The 21,379-nt window shown below is 34.2% G+C and overlaps 2 protein-coding genes across 2 annotated transcripts; one reads left to right on the forward strand and one right to left on the reverse strand.

Moving 5' to 3' along the window:
- Positions 1–25: 25 nt before the first annotated feature.
- Positions 26–9,918, forward strand: LOC106164027 (inner nuclear membrane protein Man1-like). The gene is made up of 14 exons (XM_087014777.1): positions 26–1,433; positions 1,776–1,819; positions 2,708–2,786; positions 3,320–3,408; positions 3,715–3,779; positions 4,111–4,256; positions 4,668–4,769; positions 4,927–5,029; positions 5,447–5,567; positions 5,914–5,956; positions 6,243–6,333; positions 6,551–6,656; positions 6,941–7,019; positions 7,604–9,918. The coding sequence occupies exons 1-14, from the start codon at positions 401–403 to the stop codon at positions 7,753–7,755; spliced, it is 2,253 nt and encodes a 750-aa protein (XP_086870903.1). The 5' UTR covers positions 26–400; the 3' UTR covers positions 7,756–9,918.
- LOC106164049 (major facilitator superfamily domain-containing protein 8) lies at positions 9,908–20,816 on the reverse strand. Its single transcript, XM_013541835.2, has 12 exons — positions 20,591–20,816; positions 16,727–16,850; positions 16,299–16,426; positions 15,922–16,041; positions 15,494–15,573; positions 14,780–15,170; positions 14,348–14,421; positions 13,955–14,038; positions 13,381–13,513; positions 13,041–13,160; positions 12,696–12,826; positions 9,908–12,337 (listed from the first exon to the last, which is right to left on the reverse strand). The coding sequence occupies exons 1-12, from the start codon at positions 20,664–20,666 to the stop codon at positions 12,161–12,163; spliced, it is 1,638 nt and encodes a 545-aa protein (XP_013397289.2). The 5' UTR covers positions 20,667–20,816; the 3' UTR covers positions 9,908–12,160.
- Positions 20,817–21,379: the final 563 nt, after the last annotated feature.

A 21,379-nucleotide genomic window follows, 5' to 3' on the forward strand; every position in this document is an offset into this window, starting at 1 on the left:
TTCGTTTATTTTCTAAGACATAGACCTACACCACAGTACACAAACCATATATACTGAGGATTACAAAACAAGAACTAAAATGGCAAACAGACAAGCGTGTTTTGTGTTCTCTTTTCCGAAAGAATAGGGAAGAACATATTTACCAGTAGGCCTTCAAAAAACATTCGGTCGAAAAAAATAAATAACGTTATCTAGAATCACCAGACGGGCGTCATTAAAATATAATGAAAATGTGAACAATTGCAAAATGGGTTTTAATCATTTGAATTAAGTTGTGCAAGCAGAACATAATCAGAAGAACGATTTTTTAACGTTTATTAACTTATTAGATCTATTACGAAACTAATTTGACATAGCCATAAATTGAGCGCGTCTTGGAGACATCCGGGCTAGTAGCATCATGGCGGACAACATAACTGATGCTGAGCTGCGGAAAGAATTGCAAGAACTCGGTATGAAAAATGTTGGCCCTATAACAGCTTCGACACGCAGCATTTATCTGAAGAAACTCAATCACCTACGGGCAGCAGAAAGAAAGAAAAACGTTTCTGTAAAGGGAAGAAAAACGACCAAAAGCCAGCTTTCCACTTTCAGTTCTGACGAGGAAGAAGAAAAGGCCAGCGAGCCGCCTGCCTTGTCCAGAACTAAACGACCGACAAGACAGGCGCAGGGTAGAAATACGAGGACACAAAACGCAAGGCCTACTCCGGACCCACCCCAGAGACAAGAGCAGCTGTCGTATAGTCGTCCACCTCTGAGGAGCACCAGGCGTGCTGCAGACGAGGTCGAGGGTGTTTCAAGGGGAACCAGCACTGTTGGTAATAAGAGAACTTCACTGGGACGGACGCTCAATGCAACTTACAGTTTTAATGACAGTAATAAGGATGACTTTAATTCCTCAGACTCTGACGATGTAGACATATATAAAGAGGAAGATGAAAGCACTCATGAAATAGGAACAAACACGTCACCCGCATTGGACTCAAGCGGTTGGAACAGCTCTTTCTCTCGGCCTTCCTCTTCAGTGACTGGTTTTAGTGGTGGAACACCACGAACAAGCACCCCTGAGAAGCGCACAGATGTTAGTAACCGCAGCAGCAGCAGTGCTCCGAGGCCATTAACAAATAATAATATTAGAAACAGATACTCAGCTAGATACTCATTTGGGGGACAGAGAAATGCAGCCGCGGGAAGACAGCCGTGGAAAACGGGGTATCAAAGTTTGACAAATCTTTCACAGGATGAGACTCTCTCCGATGAGGAGGACATATTGCAGCAGGGGTTCAAAACCAGGGATGATGTGCCAGGGTACGGCAGATTTACAGCACACGTGTCTTATGTCCTGGTAGTTCTTGTTGGGATCTTCTTCATTTCTCTTGGTTTTATGTACTGGTGGGGAATGACAGCACCTGGAGACAAGGCAAAAAACAGTGGTAAGAACTGTCACAGTGTCCATGAAGTTTAAGGGGTGTCAGATCCCCTCTCCCATTTCTTTTAGCTCCCTATTTTTATTTTTTAATAATGATATTAATAATTATAATAATGATGATAATAGAAGTTGTAATAATATCAACAACAACAATCAGACATATTAATTATCAAACAGTGCTCACTAATAATACCACATAAAAAAAGTAAATTGAAGGAAATATTTGTCTTAGTTGTATGCAAGATAAAGCAACATCAGTTAGCACTTTATGGTGAGAATGATTTAGGGTTGCTATTATAAGATGATAAAAATGAAAAATATTAACAATTTTGCTTTCCAATTTCAGATAAGCTAATGATATGCGATGGAAGTGACAAATCAGCAGTACCAGTAAGTGTATTTAAACTGTTATTCAATTATATTTAAACATTTCAATATAATATGGCTAGAATATGCAATATAACCATGGGCAAGCTGTATGATTTTGTGTTTTAAAGAGTAATAAAATAATTGCTTAATAGACATCATGATTTGAGGTATGTTTAAATGTGCAGCATCGTTTCTTTGATGTTATAACCTGCATTTTAAAACTGCTGGAAAATCATCATCCCACTGTAAAATATAAATGTAAGCCCAGGTATGTAATTCTTTGCTTTGAAAGATTGACAGATAGGGTTGGCATGGCTTTTGAAACAGGAAATATTAGCCTGTGTTTAACTCAGTTTGGTTTACCACAAATGGTTTTGTAAATGACTCTATGTTACATTAGGGTTTTATGTAACAATTTACTGACTGCTTAGAACCAGCTTAATCTGATTTATGTTTCTAAAAATAAGACTGACAAGCTCAGTTTTGTAAGATAGTGCTTCAGTTATTTAATGATTTAATTTTTAATCTGTCCAAAATTCAGAAAGGTCAAGATAGGAAACTTATCTAATTTGGACTCAGCACTGAAAGTGCTTTAAAGAGTTTTACATACTAGGTGTGCTCAATGCTGTAAGAAATGTTCTTTGAATATCTCTGCACAATATCATATTCACATTTATTGCTCTAAAGTTTTGAAGTTTTTTTTAAAGCTCATGATAATTACTGCTTTTCTTTTCTGGTTATATACAGTAAGATAGGCATTTAGCCAGAATTTTTTTTTTTCATTTTGAAAAGTGGTCCTTTTTTATCCCTTAGTTGACACGAGTTGAAATATGATCTCCCCCCCCCCCCCCCGTCTCCCCCTCCTCCAGCTACAGGCTTGTGCTAAGAAATTTTTATCCTACATTTCAGCCATGTTACTTAACACAGGAAGTTGATAAGGCACTGGAAGCCATACATTTGTTAATGGAAGAATTGAATGATGCAGCAGGTAAGGCTTTCATTGACTCCCTAGTCACGTGGGGACTATTTCAACACACTCTAAAATCAGGACATCCAGAAGCTCAGCACCTGGGCCTCGTAATGGGCACATAATTGGGGGGGGGGGACCAGTATTATTTACAAACTGTGGCAAAATGGCTACGCCAAGGGGATGGTGAATATGATTATTTTTTGGGTCATTTATCTGTCAATTCATGTTTTAAAAGTTCAAATTGTTCTTCTATAAGTTCAATAGAAAGCTATCCGTGCACTTAGAATGCTTTCAATATTCTGGTTCATTTTAAGCTGTCTAGTTAAATTGCAGTAGGAAAAATTTGTGTAGGTTTCGTAAGACTGGAAATCTGACTAACTTGAGGAATTGGACAGTTAAAGGGATTATGGAGGAATTTGGATATTGGCAACAGTGAAGCCATAGCAGTGAACCATACTGTAAAGAAGATAACCTTTTCTAAATGTGGACTGAGACAACACAATGTAAAGTTTAAAATTGCATTTCAGTTTTGTTTTCATTTTCGGTTTCAGTGGCCGAACTTTGTGGTTATGAGACAAAATACACCGGAGGAGGATTGGATAAAGATCAAGTGAAAGAAGTATTAAAAAATAAATATCAGGTATTATGACTCAGCAATTGAATTAAACCTTTTTCTAATCTGTTTATACTGGTAAATCGATTTTTTCTCTTTTTGTTTTGGTGATCATCCTGTCTGGCTTGTCGTAGTAGAATATGATAAGCTTAATGTATTACATAACAAAGAAAATGAATAATAAGTTGCAGACATATCATTCCTTAACTACTCCCAATTAACCGTTATTTTTTAACTCAAAAATGATCAGAATTAACAAAAATATTAAGTTGAATTACATAGTTATTTTAAAAATTAAAAGTTTCAAAGTATGAAGTTTAGACTTTATTGTAGGATGATGAAAAGCATATGGCAGTGATTGTGGATTTGGTCAGAAAGAATCCCCACTGGGGTATAAGGTAATGAGAGTTCATCTAAATGATGTTAAAAGTAAAATCTATAAAATGAAATAGAAAAATTAGCTCTGGAGGTGGACAAGCATTGGTCAATACTGCAGTGAGATACTGCAAAAACTGTCTTGCATTGAAAACCCCTCCTACCCAGAAATAGACAAAAAAATGAATAAACATATTAAAAACATGAAGAAAATTGAATTTAAGAAGACAATCTAAATTAATTAATAAAGTAATAATACTAATATATTACAATTTACTAGAAAATGTTTTTTTCCAAGGAATACATAATGATCTTTATCTTAGAAAGATGACGGCCATATTGTTTCATTTACAGCATTGCTAGTAGAGACAAGAAAACGCCTGCCGCCAGTGTCTATGGGGCTGTCTGGTTCACAGTGGACAGTCCGCACATGCCAGTTTGGTGTCGTGTGAAACGTGCTGTCATGCAGGTGTTCTATCAGCTCCTCTTCGTGGCTGCAGGTGAGATCAGTGATGATAATTGAGAAACGGTAATAATGATGTTTGTTGAAATGATGAAATATTTGTGAAATTGAATTTATGACATGTAAGGGGATGTGTGTGTTTGTGTGCACGCATGCACGCAAATGCAAGTGTAAATCCCTTCTCTTGTGTTAAGTTAAAGTGATGGCAATAGTGGTTGATCTTGACCTCAGTTAAAGATTTTATCATATATTCTCTTTAAATACTAGAATGAAATTTTGGAACTAAGCACATGATAAAATGAAAAAGATAAAAAAAAGGATGACGTACAGTCAGCAGGGTTTCAGCCTTTTTGCCAAAGTTTCCTCATGCCTGCTCGAGCCATGTTTTCTGTATGCCTTATTGAATTACATTTTTTAAAATTTTTGATCTTTAATTTTAAATATGCAGGATTGCTGGTGTGTGGGGTTGTAGTGCTGGTGTTGAGATACAGACGCAGACATCAGGACGAGGAGACCAAGGAGGTGTACCACCTGGTGGAGAGAATTATAGGTAGGGTATCAGATTCTAAATTTTCTTTTGCCTTAGATTAATTATCTTTTTAGATACTCACAGATCTGACTCACAGATGTCACTGGGCTTTCTGTGGTGTCCCTAGTAGTCGATTGGTATCAAAGTTAAGTTTCATTTCTTTTGTTTGATTTTGCAGATATTATGAAGAGGCATAATGATGAATGCCAAGTTAATAAGTCACTGGAGCCTTATCTTGCCATTCCACATGTTAGAGACATGCTGATCCCTCTTCAGCTCAGGTACGGGACTGTCATTGCTACTACTGCCCCCTATGGACAATAAAAAGAGGCAGTTTCTTAACTTTTTAATGTCAAAGTTATGTGGGCCCATCGGGTCACAACCTGGTAATATTGTAGCTTAGGCAGTTCAATTGAGGTGAGGTGTTATGAAGGCCGTACAAGGGATAATATCTAAATATGAAATTGGTACCAGATAAAATTTAAATCAAACTCGTAAAACATTGTTTTACTAAATCCTGAAACGTGTAACATGTCACCTATAAAATGCACTGACATGCCAAAAGCACTGAAAAATTGATTGAAAGAATAGACAAATAATTGAAATAATAATAATAATGATAATGATAATAATGATGCTGAATAATAATTATTATTATACTAAATACAGCAGCTGTATTATTTTCTTATTGTTTACAGGAGGAAGAAGCAAGGGGTGTGGGATAAATCAGTGAAATTTCTGGCAGCAAACGAATCTCGTATCCGGGAGGAAACGCAGCATGTGAAAGGAGAAGAGTTTGCTGTGTGGCGGTGGATAGGGGTGAGTATTTTTTTTTTTTTTTTTTTTTTTTTTTGTGTGTGTGTGTGTGTGTGTGTGTGTGTGTGTGTGTGTGTGTGTGTGTGTGTGTGTGTGTGTGTGTGAAAGAACAGCCATTTAGACTGTTTTGTGAGATATTGTTTCTTATGTGACATCCTGCTTTGTGTGAACTATGAAACTTCCATTCGAATAGGAAAATAGGAATAAAGAAATGCTCTGTAGGCCATGATAATCCTACAGGAGATGGACGAATAAGTGGTTTTTCGATTAAGCTTGTGATTAGACATATTATTGGGCTTCTTTCTTATTTTTATGGTAAAGTATTCAAGGTGTTGGTATCTGGTTTCAGGGCTTTCCCAGTAATGGTAAAAACAAGGTGTGGCAGGGACAAGGTAAGGGAAATGTAATAAAGCAATATGAAAAGTGAAGAAATTTGTATTAAGTATGGGTCATTGTATAAGCAGTCAAGTACACATTCCAACCTGCAATATATCTTCTGGAAAAGTCTTGAAACTGTTGAGATATTTTTCCTGTTACCAACACACAATTATTAGTATTAAACACACACATGCACACACACAAAAAATACACTTGGACTAATCCCAGTTATAATCTTTTATCTTGCCCCATGCAAGAAAAAAATTAATTGATTATTTGTTAACCCCATTTTACCTTCAGCATTTGGTGAGAATTGTGATGTGGGATACAACCTCTTGCCGTATAGTCCTACTAATTGCCTGAAGATCAGGAACATGTTTGACGCGGATGTGTAAGTGATGGCAGCATTGGATTTTGTTTTTTATTGAATAAGGGTCAATTTACTAAAAAGGGAACATTTGAGTTTTGTCGGCAATAAGCATCTTTATGTGCATAATTCTGACTTTCCCCATTATTTTCTTCTTTATACATGTAAACATATTTGTAATGGGTTTTAATAGTCAGCTGTATTCATATATATGTATGTATGTATGCATGTGATATTCCAGAGAGTGTGGTCAAGACTGGCACATCTATGTTCAAGATGCTATTTTAGAGAAGTGTAAAGAGAATAAAGGAATTCTTCACCTGGCTGTGGACAAGACTTCCAAAGAGGTAAGTTCTTCCTTATTCTTTATTGAAGTGCAAGCTGATGGTTACGTGTGTTTTTCGTGTGCATGCTGCATTCTGAAAAATTTAAGAAAAAAGGACAAATTAAGATGTCATATATTCTGTGAACTGTCAGATTGATTGAATTATTTCTAGTGATGTATATTTTTATTGAAGAAATAATGACTGAAAGTCAAATGTACTGTTCATGGCTAGTGTCAGTTGTTTATTGAATGTCTGTCATGTATATATTTTTAACATTACTGATTATTTGACTTGTTTTTCCTAAGGGTTGTGTGTATATGAAGTGTACGACCCCAGATGCAGCAGGGGAAGCTTACAGAGCTTTACATGGCTGGTGGTTTGATGGTGAGTGATCATGCCACCAGGGGGAGCTGTCGTAATTAGCCCCTATGCACACGATGCCATCTAGTGGAGTCACAGACTCGGTCACTTCATAAATAATTAAGACAAAGAAGGAGTGATTGAAGATGAACTTGTCACATGCTTAATTATTATCACTAAATTCTCTTTGAATACTGTGCATATAGTCAATTTATCACTTAAATTACTACTTTAAGTATGTACTGTTTGCTTTTTTAATTGTTTTGTTGTTATCTAGCAATTATTAAATCTTTACAAAGGTGAATTGTAGAAGAAAAGAAAAGACTGTCACACTCACATACCACTTTGTGTGTTTACCAATGAATTCTTATTAGTTTGAAAAAGATTGATAACACTGTCTGGTTTCTTTTAAAACTTTACTAGAAATTCTTAAAATTAGCTATGAAGTTATTGTCAAAAGCATGGCATTTGATTTTCTTTAAAAGGGTGAAATTTTTCTCTCTCTGTAATTTTTTTCCAGTATTTCATACTTCAGTTCTTCATCTCTAAACTTTTTTCATTTTTTTTTTGTTCAATTGACCATCTTGTCCCTCTGTTTTTTTTTTAAGGCAACCTTGTCACAGTGAAGTACTTGAGATTAGAGCGCTATCACGAGAGATTCCCAGACGCAGCAAACTCCACAGTTCCCCTGGTGCCCTCCAATAACAAGATGAGATCTCTGTCCCAGCCGTATCATCGCTCACCGTTAGAGAGATCATAGATCACGCAGACAAACTTGTTTTGCCAACTCAATAAGGCAGTGGATGTCCCAGTTTATATATTAGCACTAGCCTTGGTATTGGTTCAGATTGTTTCACCAGCTATTCAGTAAATTTGTTTGATACGGTGTCAAGCTGATGTAAGTTTGTATATTGTAGTCTAATCAGACAAGTTAGATATATTATATATATATATATAGGTTAAAATAGATATTGTATAGAGATGATATTGAATGTGTGTACATGCACATTGAGAATATGTGAACATTTTGCAGGATATTCCTGGTCATAGATGGTGATAAAAGTCCACGGTTAAGATAGTGTGTAAGGGCAAGGTTAGCAAAAATGATAAGCAGTCACAATTATGTGAAGTTTATCTACTATTTCCGACATTTAGTTTTTGGCATGGATGTGGGGTGGGGAGTTGATAAATTAAAATACAGACCAGATGCAGTTTCCATATATTTCAGCTCAAATTTACTGAATTTCACCTTATTCGTGTATACAGCACTACGTATTGTTGTTTTACGTCTGGTCAGGGTATGTTGTATTGAAACATAATTCTTGGGTATTGTAATGCGTATGCACAATTTAGAAAATATTGTTTCATCAGCAATTTTTTTTAAATACAAATTAAGAAGTTCTTTTTTGAACAGCTTGGAATATGCATTGATACTCTGCCAGCAAATGTTGCATATGGTTTCTCTTAGAATTCCTCATTGGATGTGGCTGTGAAAGACATTCTTTGGAGAACTGATTGTAAGCAGATAAAGCAGCAGTAGGTAAAGAAAACAATAAAATTCCCAAGCTGTTCAGGAAGGAAGTTTTTTTTTTCATTTTATTATTATTTTTTTCTTCTTATTATTATCAATTATTGTGTTAGAGTTGAGAGTGTGTTAGTTGTGACTGTGTAAAGAATATCCATTGTGTTGGGTGTGACAGTCAGTGCAGCCCTTAGAGGAAAGAACTACTTTTATAAACGTTTCTTTATTTGTACATAACTTATACCTAGTCAGATGTTAAAAGGCACAATTACCACATGGTGTGTTCATAGAGAATGTGCAAGAGTTGTAGATAGATTGATACCAATTGAGAAGAAATATAGTCAAATAATTAATAGTTTTACAAGGTTTGCGTAGCCTATGGTTTGCTTGTGTTTGGACTGAGAGAGAGAGGTGAGAGAGAGAGAGAGGAGAGAAATTGAGAGAGATAATTACTCACAAACATCAAATACCATTTTTTTACAAAATATAATTTTTTTCAAGCTTTCTTTTGTTAAATTACTTTTGTTACAATGGTCAGAGAAATCAATTATATATTAGATTTGAATTGACCGCCTCAAAATAAAGTGAAGTATAGTTGATCATAAGAAAACAAGGGGTGTTAAGGAAAATGTTTTTTACGATATCCAGGAAGAAGACCAGGGCCAAATTCACAAAAGTCAAAAGTTATTTTTTACTTTTAAGACCCTAAAATTATATCCAACTTCAGGACAAATCTGTAGTAGATTTTGATAAACAAATAAATAAACTGAAGTAACACAAAATGTGGGGTGATCTTGAAGTAGCCCAAGATTTTGGTCTAAAAAAATTGGAACATTTTTTTTTTTCGATCTAAAGACCAACTGAGAAACCAGTCCTGGAAAGCCATTGATGTTATCCACCTCATCCACTCAGTGTGGTAGGTTTAGCTCTGAGAAAGGGGGGAGGGGAGGTATGTAACAGGCAATTGCAATCAAAAGGACTCCATGGAAAGTTGAACAAAAAATGGATGTAGTTGAAAAGGTCTTACATACCCAGTGAGGGTAATTAGTATAAAGGCTGATGGTCAGATAATAAAGACCAAACCTGTTGAAGAGCTTCATTACAGAGATATTATATCTCTGACGTCTTTCTCCCAAATCTTCACATCTCATTTTCCAATTAGTGAAATCCTATAAGCTTTAATAAGATTAGTTATTATTTTGTGTAATAATATAGTTACTAGTATTACAAGCTAGGTCATGAAGGGGTCTGTAGACTCAAGTGTTGTAATCCTATGGAATTTGACTTTATATCATTGCCAAGTCAACGGCACTATGTTTTTGTGTTAGTGTCATGTTGGCTTTTAATCAGTATGTAGATAAAAGTAAGATATTAGATAAATAAAACAATATTGTTCTCACAGCATTTTATTTGAACTTATTATTTTTGTTTCATAGTAAGGTAGATATTTTAATTGAGCAGACTATACTTTATTCCCTGGTTAAGTATAAAATCAAGACTGCATTACCTATATAGAATCGTTGAACGAAACTAAATATCACCCAAAGAAATTTACTAGAAGTATTTCTACTGGATTTTAATTTCCAGACTCCTTTATACTGAAATTTGTAATAATACCCGGTAATGTGTACCTTGATACTTGATTCCTGGTTTGCATTATAATAGAGATGATATAGAAACTTACTTGATTCCTGGTTTGCATTATAATAGAGATGATATAGAAACTTTATCTCTTGGCTAACTATGTGAAAGTAAAACCCTGTACAAATAATAATAATAAATACAATAATTTTATATAAATACTTTCCTTCCACATACAATCTAAGAACTGCTCTAATAAATTTTGACTTTTCAGTTGACTTTAAAAGTTGATTATGAGCATTAACAGCCATATTCATACAATATCAAAAGGTGGGAGAGAGAAATTAGTGACCGTACATACATACTGATAAAAACTAAATGGTTCCTAGAGTCTGCTACTTGTGAGGGAAAAACGATTCAAGTATCTGAAGAAAAAAAAATACTAATTTTCTTTTCGTCATTATTACATCATAAAAACATTTCTTTCGATATGTATATTAGCCTTGTAAATGCATACTTATACTTGATATGATTCGATAAAGAACAATCTTCACCCAAGAAGCTTATACAAGAAGGTGGGGGGGGGGGGGGGGGGGTGTCTCTTAATCACTTGAATCATCCTTAACCATACTCCATGCTACTTAAACTAGCAAGTGACAGGTAAAATAATACATATGTGATGGAGACCCATGCCTACCAATAACAAGATGGATACACATAAGATGATATGTAAAATGTCATACTACTTTAAACTCAAAAATTTGAAAATTTTACATTTAGACATTTTTTTTTTGATTATCACAGATGGAGGTAACATAAGGATAACACCAACACTGTTCTCACAGCTCATATCTGTTATAATGTTATAATGAAGCTATACCAGGGTTCCACTTGCACTGTCATCACCATTTTTTAAAAAAAATGTCATCACATACTAGAAAACAATTGGCATATGGCATGTCAAAGATTGGTAAAAAGAGTTTTTTATGTAATGCACCCAAAAAATTTTTAATTCACCTTAACAACCATAACACATGCACATATGCATAAATAAATATCACAACTCCTGAACAAAAACTGCAATTATATAACGATGACACTTGAATAACAAAAACAGTTTCCAAAACCAATATGATAAAAACGCAAAGATACTGCTTTCTCAAACATATGAATAATGTAGAAGAAAAAAAAAAACATGGCAAGCCTTCTCACTGAGAAACTTGAAAATGGACAACACAAAACAATCAAATTTCCTCTTAAAAAGGTGGGTATTATTGATTTACTGGCAGTTCCTTAACAACAAATTCCACTTGCCAACTTTCACTCCTCATATTATTTCTTCTACTCGTAGTGTCATGCCTTTTCAGCAATAAGATAATCTCATGACGAAATCTGGTATAATACGTGAATTTTCTTTTTCTTACTCCAATAAATAAAAATATGAATATTTTGTACAAAAATATCTTGATAACAGCTACATAGTGTATTAAAAGCTTGCCAATCCAGTATTATAATTAATAAGCATACAGCCAAAACAATTTGCATGTTCGATTTGCAATCAAATGTTAAAATGCTTACACAGTGAAAGGAATAAAAATGAACACAATACTGTATTAACATTTTCATAAATTATATGAAAAATGATGAAAAAAAAATAGAATGGTTGTGTTGGGAATCGCCAAGAAGGGGTCTCAATATCAAAAATGAGGTTTGTTTTAATTAGAGCAAATTATTTGAGGAAATAAACAAATATTGGGAACACATAAAGGTGACGATATGCATTTAGTCTTTAAAATGCAGTCATGATTATCATAAATTATGACATTTGTCAAGACTCCTATCATGCACTGACCTTATTTGTGTAAGATGTGCCATCTGTTGTGACCCAACAAAAAATTAAGTATTGATCCAGCAGTCCCATCTATTGCAAAGGATGTCCAAAATAAAATTTAAACAATATTATCATAGCAATCAAAATTGTTCCAATAATGCTCAATGTTTCATTCATTGCATCAGGTGTTCCAATCATTGCACAAGATGTTCACCTAATTGTGTTAGATGTTCAGCTCATTGTGCTAGATGTTCCATGAACTGTGTCATATGTACTGTTCATTGTGTTTTGGAGACCAGCATCTGGGAGTAATGGAGCCTTCTCCTGTTCTGTTTCTTGCACAGATTGTGTATGCACTGGAGATGTCCTCTCAACTTTTAACCAGCGGAATGATAGCAGCAACATTACCTAAAACAAGGTAAAAAATATCATGCCTAAACTGAGAAAATGTGCGTACAATTCAAAACAATTAATCATTTTTTATTGAGTGTACTTAGGATGTAGTATTTATCAAAAATTCATTTCATAAGGCATATATGATGTCATTATTACATTATCCCCTGCACAGCATCCCCCACCCCAAATCATTCCCCTCATTTTTTTATTCCACACCCTAAGTTTCAGAAGTCCATTCAATACTCAGCATTCTTCCGATGTTAAAAATAAACAGGAAAGACATGCTGATAACAGAGGCAGGTTTCGAGTGACCTCCAAAACTCAGGGTGCTTTCATCCCCTCATCTTAATCCCCCCCCCCCTTTACTTACTGTGGCCAACACCAAAAGCCCCAGCACCACTCCCAGCATTACGTACATCCTAGATAACAAAGCACCAGACCACAGGGGACCTAGGATGGTGCCTAAACCCAGCATTGTGCGCCTTAATCCATGCCCAAAACCTGAAATAGGAACATATATATATTAGTATAAATTTATTTACATAATCACAAATATTGATATATTTGCGTATTTATATTGTACAATTATTCATTCATTAATGTATTTATCAATTCATTTATAAGTTCGTGAGAGGGAAGAGATAGAGAGAGAGAATGATTTATGTAATGATAAACAGCAATGAAAATTTAACCTACATAAGCACTGATTACGTACCCTGTGTTTCCAAACGTGTAATTTTTGAGTACAGAGAAATGCCACAAACAGCCATGAAAGGCAACCCAAACACATCCAGGAAAATACCCAATATTAAGGCAGGTAATATCAGTGGTGTTTCTAATAAGAAAGAATAAAACTTCTAAAAGATACATATTCAACAGATAATCATAATAACACAATGCAAAATGATATTTTGTAGGTGTGACAGTATGTTTGTTATGGCAGTGACTTATCTGTGTCCCAATAGTTATATTGAAAATGATTGTGATACATAACATTGTGTTAGGTGAGACAGTGTGTTAGTTGTGAGAGTGTGTTGGTTGTGACAGAGACTTACCAGGTTTAGCAGTGGGCAGGTAGTAGGTCATGAAAGCTATGCACGCAATCTCCACCAGACATCCAATCAAAATCATTGTTCGGTCTTGTAGCCTTTTACTCAGGAAATGTACCAGTATGAAAACACTTATAACCTGTAAAAACAATAAGAACCTGAAAATTTTGTGCCCTCTTTGAGTGTTTACCATTTGTATTTCTTACCAAAATATTCTTTAACATTATTCAGTGTAGTACATGGTTTCTTATCTGTTACAGTGCTTTGTAAGTTGTTTTGTGTGTGCAAACAGACAAACAGATGGTGATAAAATGATACTTTCATTCTTAGCAAGACAGAGGCATCCACCCCAAGTTAATTGTCATTTGGTGCCAAAATGAAACAACTGCCTGATATTTAAAAAAAAAAAAAAAAGCTGTACCCAACATATGACACAAACAAATAGCTCCATCTGTTTTCTCCAAATGAACATACAATGTGGAAAAATACAAGGGTATTTTTAACCAGTCAATTAAAGGGTTATAATAAGTTAATTGAATGATAAATTGTACATAATGTGTTGGGGTGACATCTTACTTACCTCTACACCAGCTAAACAATACATAATACTGTTTTCAAACTCTCCCCAGTTTAAAAGGCTTTTGGTTAGAGGTGTCACAAATGTCTGGAATACACAGGGCATATTAAAATAAAAGGTTAACGCAAAATGGGTGTATTTTCATATAAAAATGACATGTTATTTATAAGAAAAATGCAATAATTACATCATTTTGATCCAAATTTAAATCAATCCTTCAAAATCAATAAAAAGAAGAAAAGAGATTAAGAAAGATTGAAAGAAAGAAAAATGCCAATTGCCAAAATAAAAATAAAGCAATACAGAAAACAGATATCATTTAAGAACTATTAATATTCTATAACTATGTGTGAAATTTTTATCATGTAAAATCTAAAGCTTCAAAAACATCTATACCTCAAGTCCTGTCTGCATGAACATACTAACAAAGGAAACAAAAAGGAGTAAGACCACTTCCTCTCGCAGAAATTCTGAAACAGCAAAAAAAGACAACTTTGATAAACCATATTTGATGTACTGTAAATATTCAAACTAGTTGGAAACTGAGGCACAAATCTGAAAAATATTCACTATCTGAAGTCTAAAAGCACAGAGAGGCAGGGGAGGCAAGGAAAGGAAGAGTTTGGATAAAATCCAGGGCTCAGATGAAAATTCTGAAAATTAAAAAAACCTGAAGTATGTTATTTAACATGAGGGGTTTTTAGACATCAATTTGAGAAGTGGGAAGTGAGACACGGGATGCAAAACACGAATGCAGAACACTCAAATGAAATTTAAGTAAGCTGTTCCAATATTATCTGTAACCCAGGTAACCATGTAGTTACCAACCTTGTCTAATATAACTCCATGTCAGTTTTTGGTTGGTTGGACTTTTCACTTCAACAATATATTGATTTTGTGGATTGTCTGAATTCACATATTCGCCATGCTCGCGCAGCAATTGTTCACTCTCATAAATGGGTCCTGGATCAACAAGACCCGAGGGAGAAATACTCCGAGGTCTGTCTGTGTTTAAACTGCTCTCAGAATGAATCCCACTATCTGGAACACTGTGCAAGTTACTTGTTGGCCTACTTTCATAACTAGATGAACTTCCCCCATTCATCTGGGGGTCAGTGTTTGTGGTTATTTTTGGTTTTGTTGCTGGTAGTTCTGGTAAGTTGTGATAGAATAATAGGACAACTATTTGCATGACTGTCCACAGGACGGCCATGAAAAGCTGCAAAGTAAAGAGAAATTGGTATTTCAGATAACGATTGAAAGAGAGGATGACTGAACAATTTTACAAATGACCACACAAAGATGTTTTAATTTCCATTCCTTTACTCTAGTAGCTGTATATGATAATTAATTGAAACGAAATGAATCAACAAATTTCCACAAAACAATCTTTTAATTTTTAAAATTACTTTAAATACTGATTTTAAAACTTTGAAAGTTTTACTGAATATGTGTTGGATAGTACATCTTTGTAAGGTTGAGTCTACCATTTTGTTTCAGAAAAAAACCCCCTGAATCTGTGTCTGTACTACAATAACTCACCCCAGGTGCTGTGTAAGCATCCACAACATAGGGTCCAATGGTGAAGTTAGATTTACGTAAGAATAAGTTCAAACCCGGACCTACAGAGAAAGTAATAAGAAAATATCAAATGAAAAGTCAAATCATGTACCAAATAGAGTTTTAAAAGATAATGCTGACTACATGTAGTAGGCATTTTTTTATTTGACTGAAAATAATTCTGTAAATTAAATCAAATTTATAGTCAAAATGATCCTGTACCACGTAATACCAAAAAGAAATTGCATGTTATACTTAATACATTACTTGGCATACTAAACTTGAAACAATAAACTAAAAAAATAAGTCAGAGAGAGAGAGAGAGAGAGAGAGAGAGAGAGAAGGGGGGGGAGACTTATTGTGTTAGTTGAGACAAAGCTCTGTCACTCACAATGTTGGGTGTGCCTTACCTACAACCAGGCCCACTTGTCTGGCAATCATAAGAGTTGCTAATACTGAGGTCCTCTCCTCTATATGTGTGGCCCTTGACACATCTGCTATGATGGCAGCTCCAACTCCAGTGCCAACACCTAAAGAGACATTACCACACATTGCTCTTATTTGTTAAAGAGTACTTAAATTACCAAATATATACCTAAACAGAACAGTATTTCTCCTTTTTCAAATTTCTGAAGAGCTTTAGAGATACACAAACATAGAATATTTTCTTCTTTTCGAATGAGTTATAAGATTTCTCAAAAAGCTTTTGCATAATGTTAAGTGTTTCACCCACTGTATATACTTCAAACGCTACATGTATGATCTAGGTATCAAATAAAAACCATACCTGCCACTAGCCTGGAGCCTAGTAAAAACCACTTAGATATTCCCAAAAAATACATAATGTTTCCTCCTATTTCCCACAAGTTTGAAAATAACAATAAAAGTTTGGTTTGTCTGGTTTTGTCGCCCCATCTGTAATAAAACGAAAGACTAAAACTTTTGAAAAAATAAAAAAAAAATTAACACATGGTAACACATGTACAATACAAGTATACACCTAACATATTCAGACCATATGGTTACACATACATATACACAATCCAAATACAGAATTATAACATACTGGTACTGGTGAAAAACACATGTTAACATACTGATAAATACTATATATATGGTCACATACTGGTACATATACACAATGCACAGTAACATACACACAAAACATGGTCATAAAAAAAATTTTACACAACACATGGTAAAATATACACATACCTCCCCATGATAGGCCCAGCAAACAGCCCAGTGACACTGAATGCAGACAGTATCATACCCAGAAAGTACTGCTCAGCATTGTACCGCTCATGGATATATAGCCATAGTGTAGGCAGAATTACAGCTACAGAAAGAAATAAGAAGGTGATAAACTTTATAAATCACATTACAAAAAAAAGTACTGCATTTTTGTATTGCTTTTATATAATTAAAATTTTATAGTTTGTTTTCTTAAGTAATTTCTGTTTTGTGAAGCAAGAAATGTTAACAATTTTTTTAAAATATATTATAAGCCACAGCCTGTATTTAATAATTAAGGACCATTTCTGAGAGCTACATTTATACATATAATAGCAGATGCCAAAAAACTGAGGCAATGGTTTCCAAGACAGTGCTACTTAAAGGGATAATATCTCTTCAGATGAGGTCTATATTTCACAATAAAAACATTAGGAATTAGTCATAGAAATATAATATATTCTGTTTTACAACAAAAACAGCAGTTATAGCTATTATTCTGACATCTGAGCTTGTCTTCAGATCACGTGACCTCCATTGATGGATATACTCTGTTATAATCTCTTAAGAGATTTTAGCAAAAAAACCAAACTTGTTAGAAAAAAAACCAGGGACTAATTTTGAATGTAAAAATGGATTCATTAACCATTGGTAAGTACTGTATGGGAAAATTGATGTTTACTCCAGGAAAATTCATTTTTTGGCCAAAACGAAGAGTTATTATCCCTTTAAGGAGTCTGGTGTTATTCATAATTCATTCATTGCATTTTGGCCAATCAGAAAAAGTGATTTTCACGTGAGGTTTAATAATAAATAATTCTTACTGTCCAACTCTTGAGCAATACTGTTATGATAACAATCAAGCCTCAAGGATACAGAATCAACACAAACTTAGAAATTAACAAATTTTATCATGCATTAAAAAAAAATGTACAGCTTTTAGGCAGTATTGCTGTACTGCTTTATTACAGTATAATTAAAATTTTATAGTTTGTTTTTATAGGTATCTCCTGTTTTGCAAAGCAAAAAATATGTTAACAGTTTATCAGAACAAGTGAGTTTTGCATGAGGTTTAATAATAAATAATTCTTACTGTCCAAATCTTGTGAAATATTGTCATGATAACAATCAAGCCTCAAGGATACAGAATCGTCACAAACTTAGAAAGTAACAGTTTATAATAGTAGCAAGGGGCTTATGACTTCATTTAAATCCCACATTTAAAGACCCCTTTGCATTTCTTGTGTAAATTCCCATTCAATGCAATCGAACGCTTTTTTAAAATCTAAGAAAATTGCCATCCCTTCTTTATTTTGCCTTTTTGTTGAGTACATAAGATCCCAGATGAGTCTTATATTTTCACCGATATATCTTTTTTTAACGTACCCGGTTTGGTTTTTGTTGATAATGGTTGGTAAAGTCATTTCCATTCGTTTTGCAAGTGCTTTTGCGGCTATTTTGTAGCTTACGCTTAGCAAAGAAATAGGTCGCCAGTTTTCCAAACGGTGTCTATCCTTGTCTTTTTTGGGAATTAGAGTTATTATACCCTGCCGTTGGCTAATATTTAACTGACCAGTTTCAAAAGCAAAATTCAAACAGTCTGCAATTTCCTCTCCTAATTCTTCCCAGAATTTCATGTAAAATTCTGCGGAGAGCCCATCGACACCCGGGGTTTTATTCTTCTTTTTTGTAAGTTCTTTGAGTGCGTTTTTGCACTCGTTGATGGTTAGCTTTCCTTCACATGCGATTTTTAGGTCGTTTGGAATTTGGGGTATGTTTTGTACATTGAAAAATTTGTTTGAGATTCTCTCGTTAAAGGTAGTGTTCTGTGAGGTGTACAAATTTTCATAAAACTTTTCCTGTTCTTGTAGAATATCTTTATCGTTAGTTACTGTTAGTGTATCATTAATTTCTAGTTTTGTAATTGTATTTCTGACCCGATTCCGTTTTTCCAAGTTGATAAAGTAATTTGTATTGCGTTCGCCCTTTTCGTACCATCTCACTTTACTGCGCATTATTGCACCTTCAGTTTTAGCTTCTAAGATTAAATCATATTCAGTCTTAAGTTTTTCTAATTCTTTAGCTTTTTCTTTATTAAATTGATTGTCTATCTCGGCTTGTAGCACGTTGATTTTTTTCCAAATGTCTCTTTCATTTTCTCTATGTTGTTTAGATTTTTGCTTTGAAAATTTTATTGAAAACTGCCGTATTTCCATGGTTATCATATCAAATGCTAAACCACGGTCCTCTAAGTAATTGTATCTGTTTTTTGCTTCATTAATTACAATTTTCATTTCGTTAATATATCTTTCGTCTCCTAGTAAAGTATTATTGTGTTTCCAAAACCCTCGCCCTCTAACTGTCACATCTTTTGTCTTTTAAAACAAAGATATTGCATCATGATCAGTGTAAGGTGCGTACAGTATCTCCGCCTTTTCTATAAAACAATTTTCTATAAGTTCGTTAGATGTTATCCAGTAGTCTAGTCTGCAGGAAATTTTTGATTCGGAGTTTTTCCATGTGTATCTTCTTTCTGCACCATGGAACTTTCTCCATGTGTCATTTAAATGATATTTTTTCATAATACTTTGTATTTCATGTATAACTTTATCTTTAATGTGTGTGGACAGTCCACCATGTTTATCTAGCTTGGACAATGTGCAGTTGAAGTCACCCCCTATAATTACATAATCAGATTCATATTTAGCTAGTTCTTTATAGAGAAATCTGTAAAATTCAATATAATATATTCTGTTTTACAACAAAAACAGCAGTTATAGCTATTATTCTGACATCTGAGCTTGTCTTCAGATCACGTGACCTCCATTGATGGATATACTCTGTTATAATCTCTTAAGAGATTTTAGCAAAAAAACCAAACTTGTTAGAAAAAAAACCAGGGACTAATTTTGAATGTAAAAATGGATTCATTAACCATTGGTAAGTACTGTATGGGAAAATTGATGTTTACTCCAGGAAAATTCATTTTTTGGCCAAAACGAAGAGTTATTATCCCTTTAAGGAGTCTGGTGTTATTCATAATTCATTCATTGCATTTTGGCCAATCAGAAAAAGTGATTTTCACGTGAGGTTTAATAATAAATAATTCTTACTGTCCAACTCTTGAGCAATACTGTTATGATAACAATCAAGCCTCAAGGATACAGAATCAACACAAACTTAGAAATTAACAAATTTTATCATGCATTAAAAAAAAAAATGTACAGCTTTTAGGCAGTATTGCTGTACTGCTTTATTACAGTATAATTAAAATTTTATAGTTTGTTTTTATAGGTATCTCCTGTTTTGCAAAGCAAAAAATATGTTAACAGTTTATCAGAACAAGTGAGTTTTGCATGAGGTTTAATAATAAATAATTCTTACTGTCCAAATCTTGTGAAATATTGTCATGATAACAATCAAGCCTCAAGGATACAGAATCGTCACAAACTTAGAAAGTAACAGTTTATAATAGTAGCAAGGGGCTTATGACTTCATTTAAATCCCACATTTAAAGACCCCTTTGCATTTCTTGTGTAAATTAAAGCAAGAACTCATCATAGCATAAAACCCTTGTTTACTGTCTCCATGATGGCCTCCCCCCAAAAAAATTAAACAAACAAACAAATTTATTAAATTTTAATATAATTATTAAAATCATGTTTTTAATAAGGAAAAGAGACGACAATTAAATAATATGGTTATCCAAAGGAAGATCAAACTATTATCCTAACCGCTATGCATTTAAATAATGTGACGATAAAACATATCAGTCGCTATCTCTGATAATACCTGTAGCGGGTCAAAAATAAGAACGTGGGTGCTAACGTCAAAAGTTGAACTTACCGTACTCAACACCTCCAAAGAACCAAAACGTACAAATGGTGATGTAAGTCGTCCGCTTCTTCCACTTTGCATTCATCTTTATATATTGTGCCTAGGCTATCTGATGTAACTGGGCACTCGATCAGGCGGCATGCCGAAAATGATGAAATTAACGTTAAATGGAAAGTAACGTTGGTTGATTCCTGATGCCGGTAATATCGGTGGCAAGTCGAATTCACTAATCGTTTCCGGAATGTCTGCTCATCTCAGACCACGCAAGAAGTTACAACTTCTTGGACCACGGCACAGATGTCATCTTAGGCCAGAAAGGTTTTGGCTGTGTACGCCTTTCCACGAAATAGAAGGGATTGTTGTAATTGTTGTCTTTTCTATCACTTTCTAACTTTCTTTTATTTTTTGCTGAAATGTATTATTCTTAGAGGAAACAAGGAGTTACAACAGTTGTAACTCCTTGGAGGAAACTTTTTTTAAAGTGGAAATAAAGTTGCATTGAAATCTATAAACCGTTTATTGGTGCAACAATCTTCAACATTTCAGTTTCATAAATGCCAACTCTGTAATATCCATTCATAAATATTTAATGAACCACGATTGTTTAAAAAATAATGGTCATTATAGGAAATGAAATAATTATATTAATTTTTCTCAAGATCTTAAAACGGGGCCGTAGCAATAGTCCGAAGGTTCAATAGTCCAAAGGTTCATGGGTCCGAATATTCACTAAAGAACCTTCAGACCGGGGGCGTCTCGATAGTCCGAAGGTTCATTGGTCCGAAGGTTCATTGGTCC

The sequence above is a fragment of the Lingula anatina genome, chromosome 6 (genome assembly GCF_051362555.1).
Source record: "Lingula anatina isolate TDL-2025a chromosome 6, LinAna3.0, whole genome shotgun sequence".
NCBI classification, from domain to species: Eukaryota; Metazoa; Brachiopoda; class Lingulata; order Lingulida; family Lingulidae; genus Lingula; species Lingula anatina.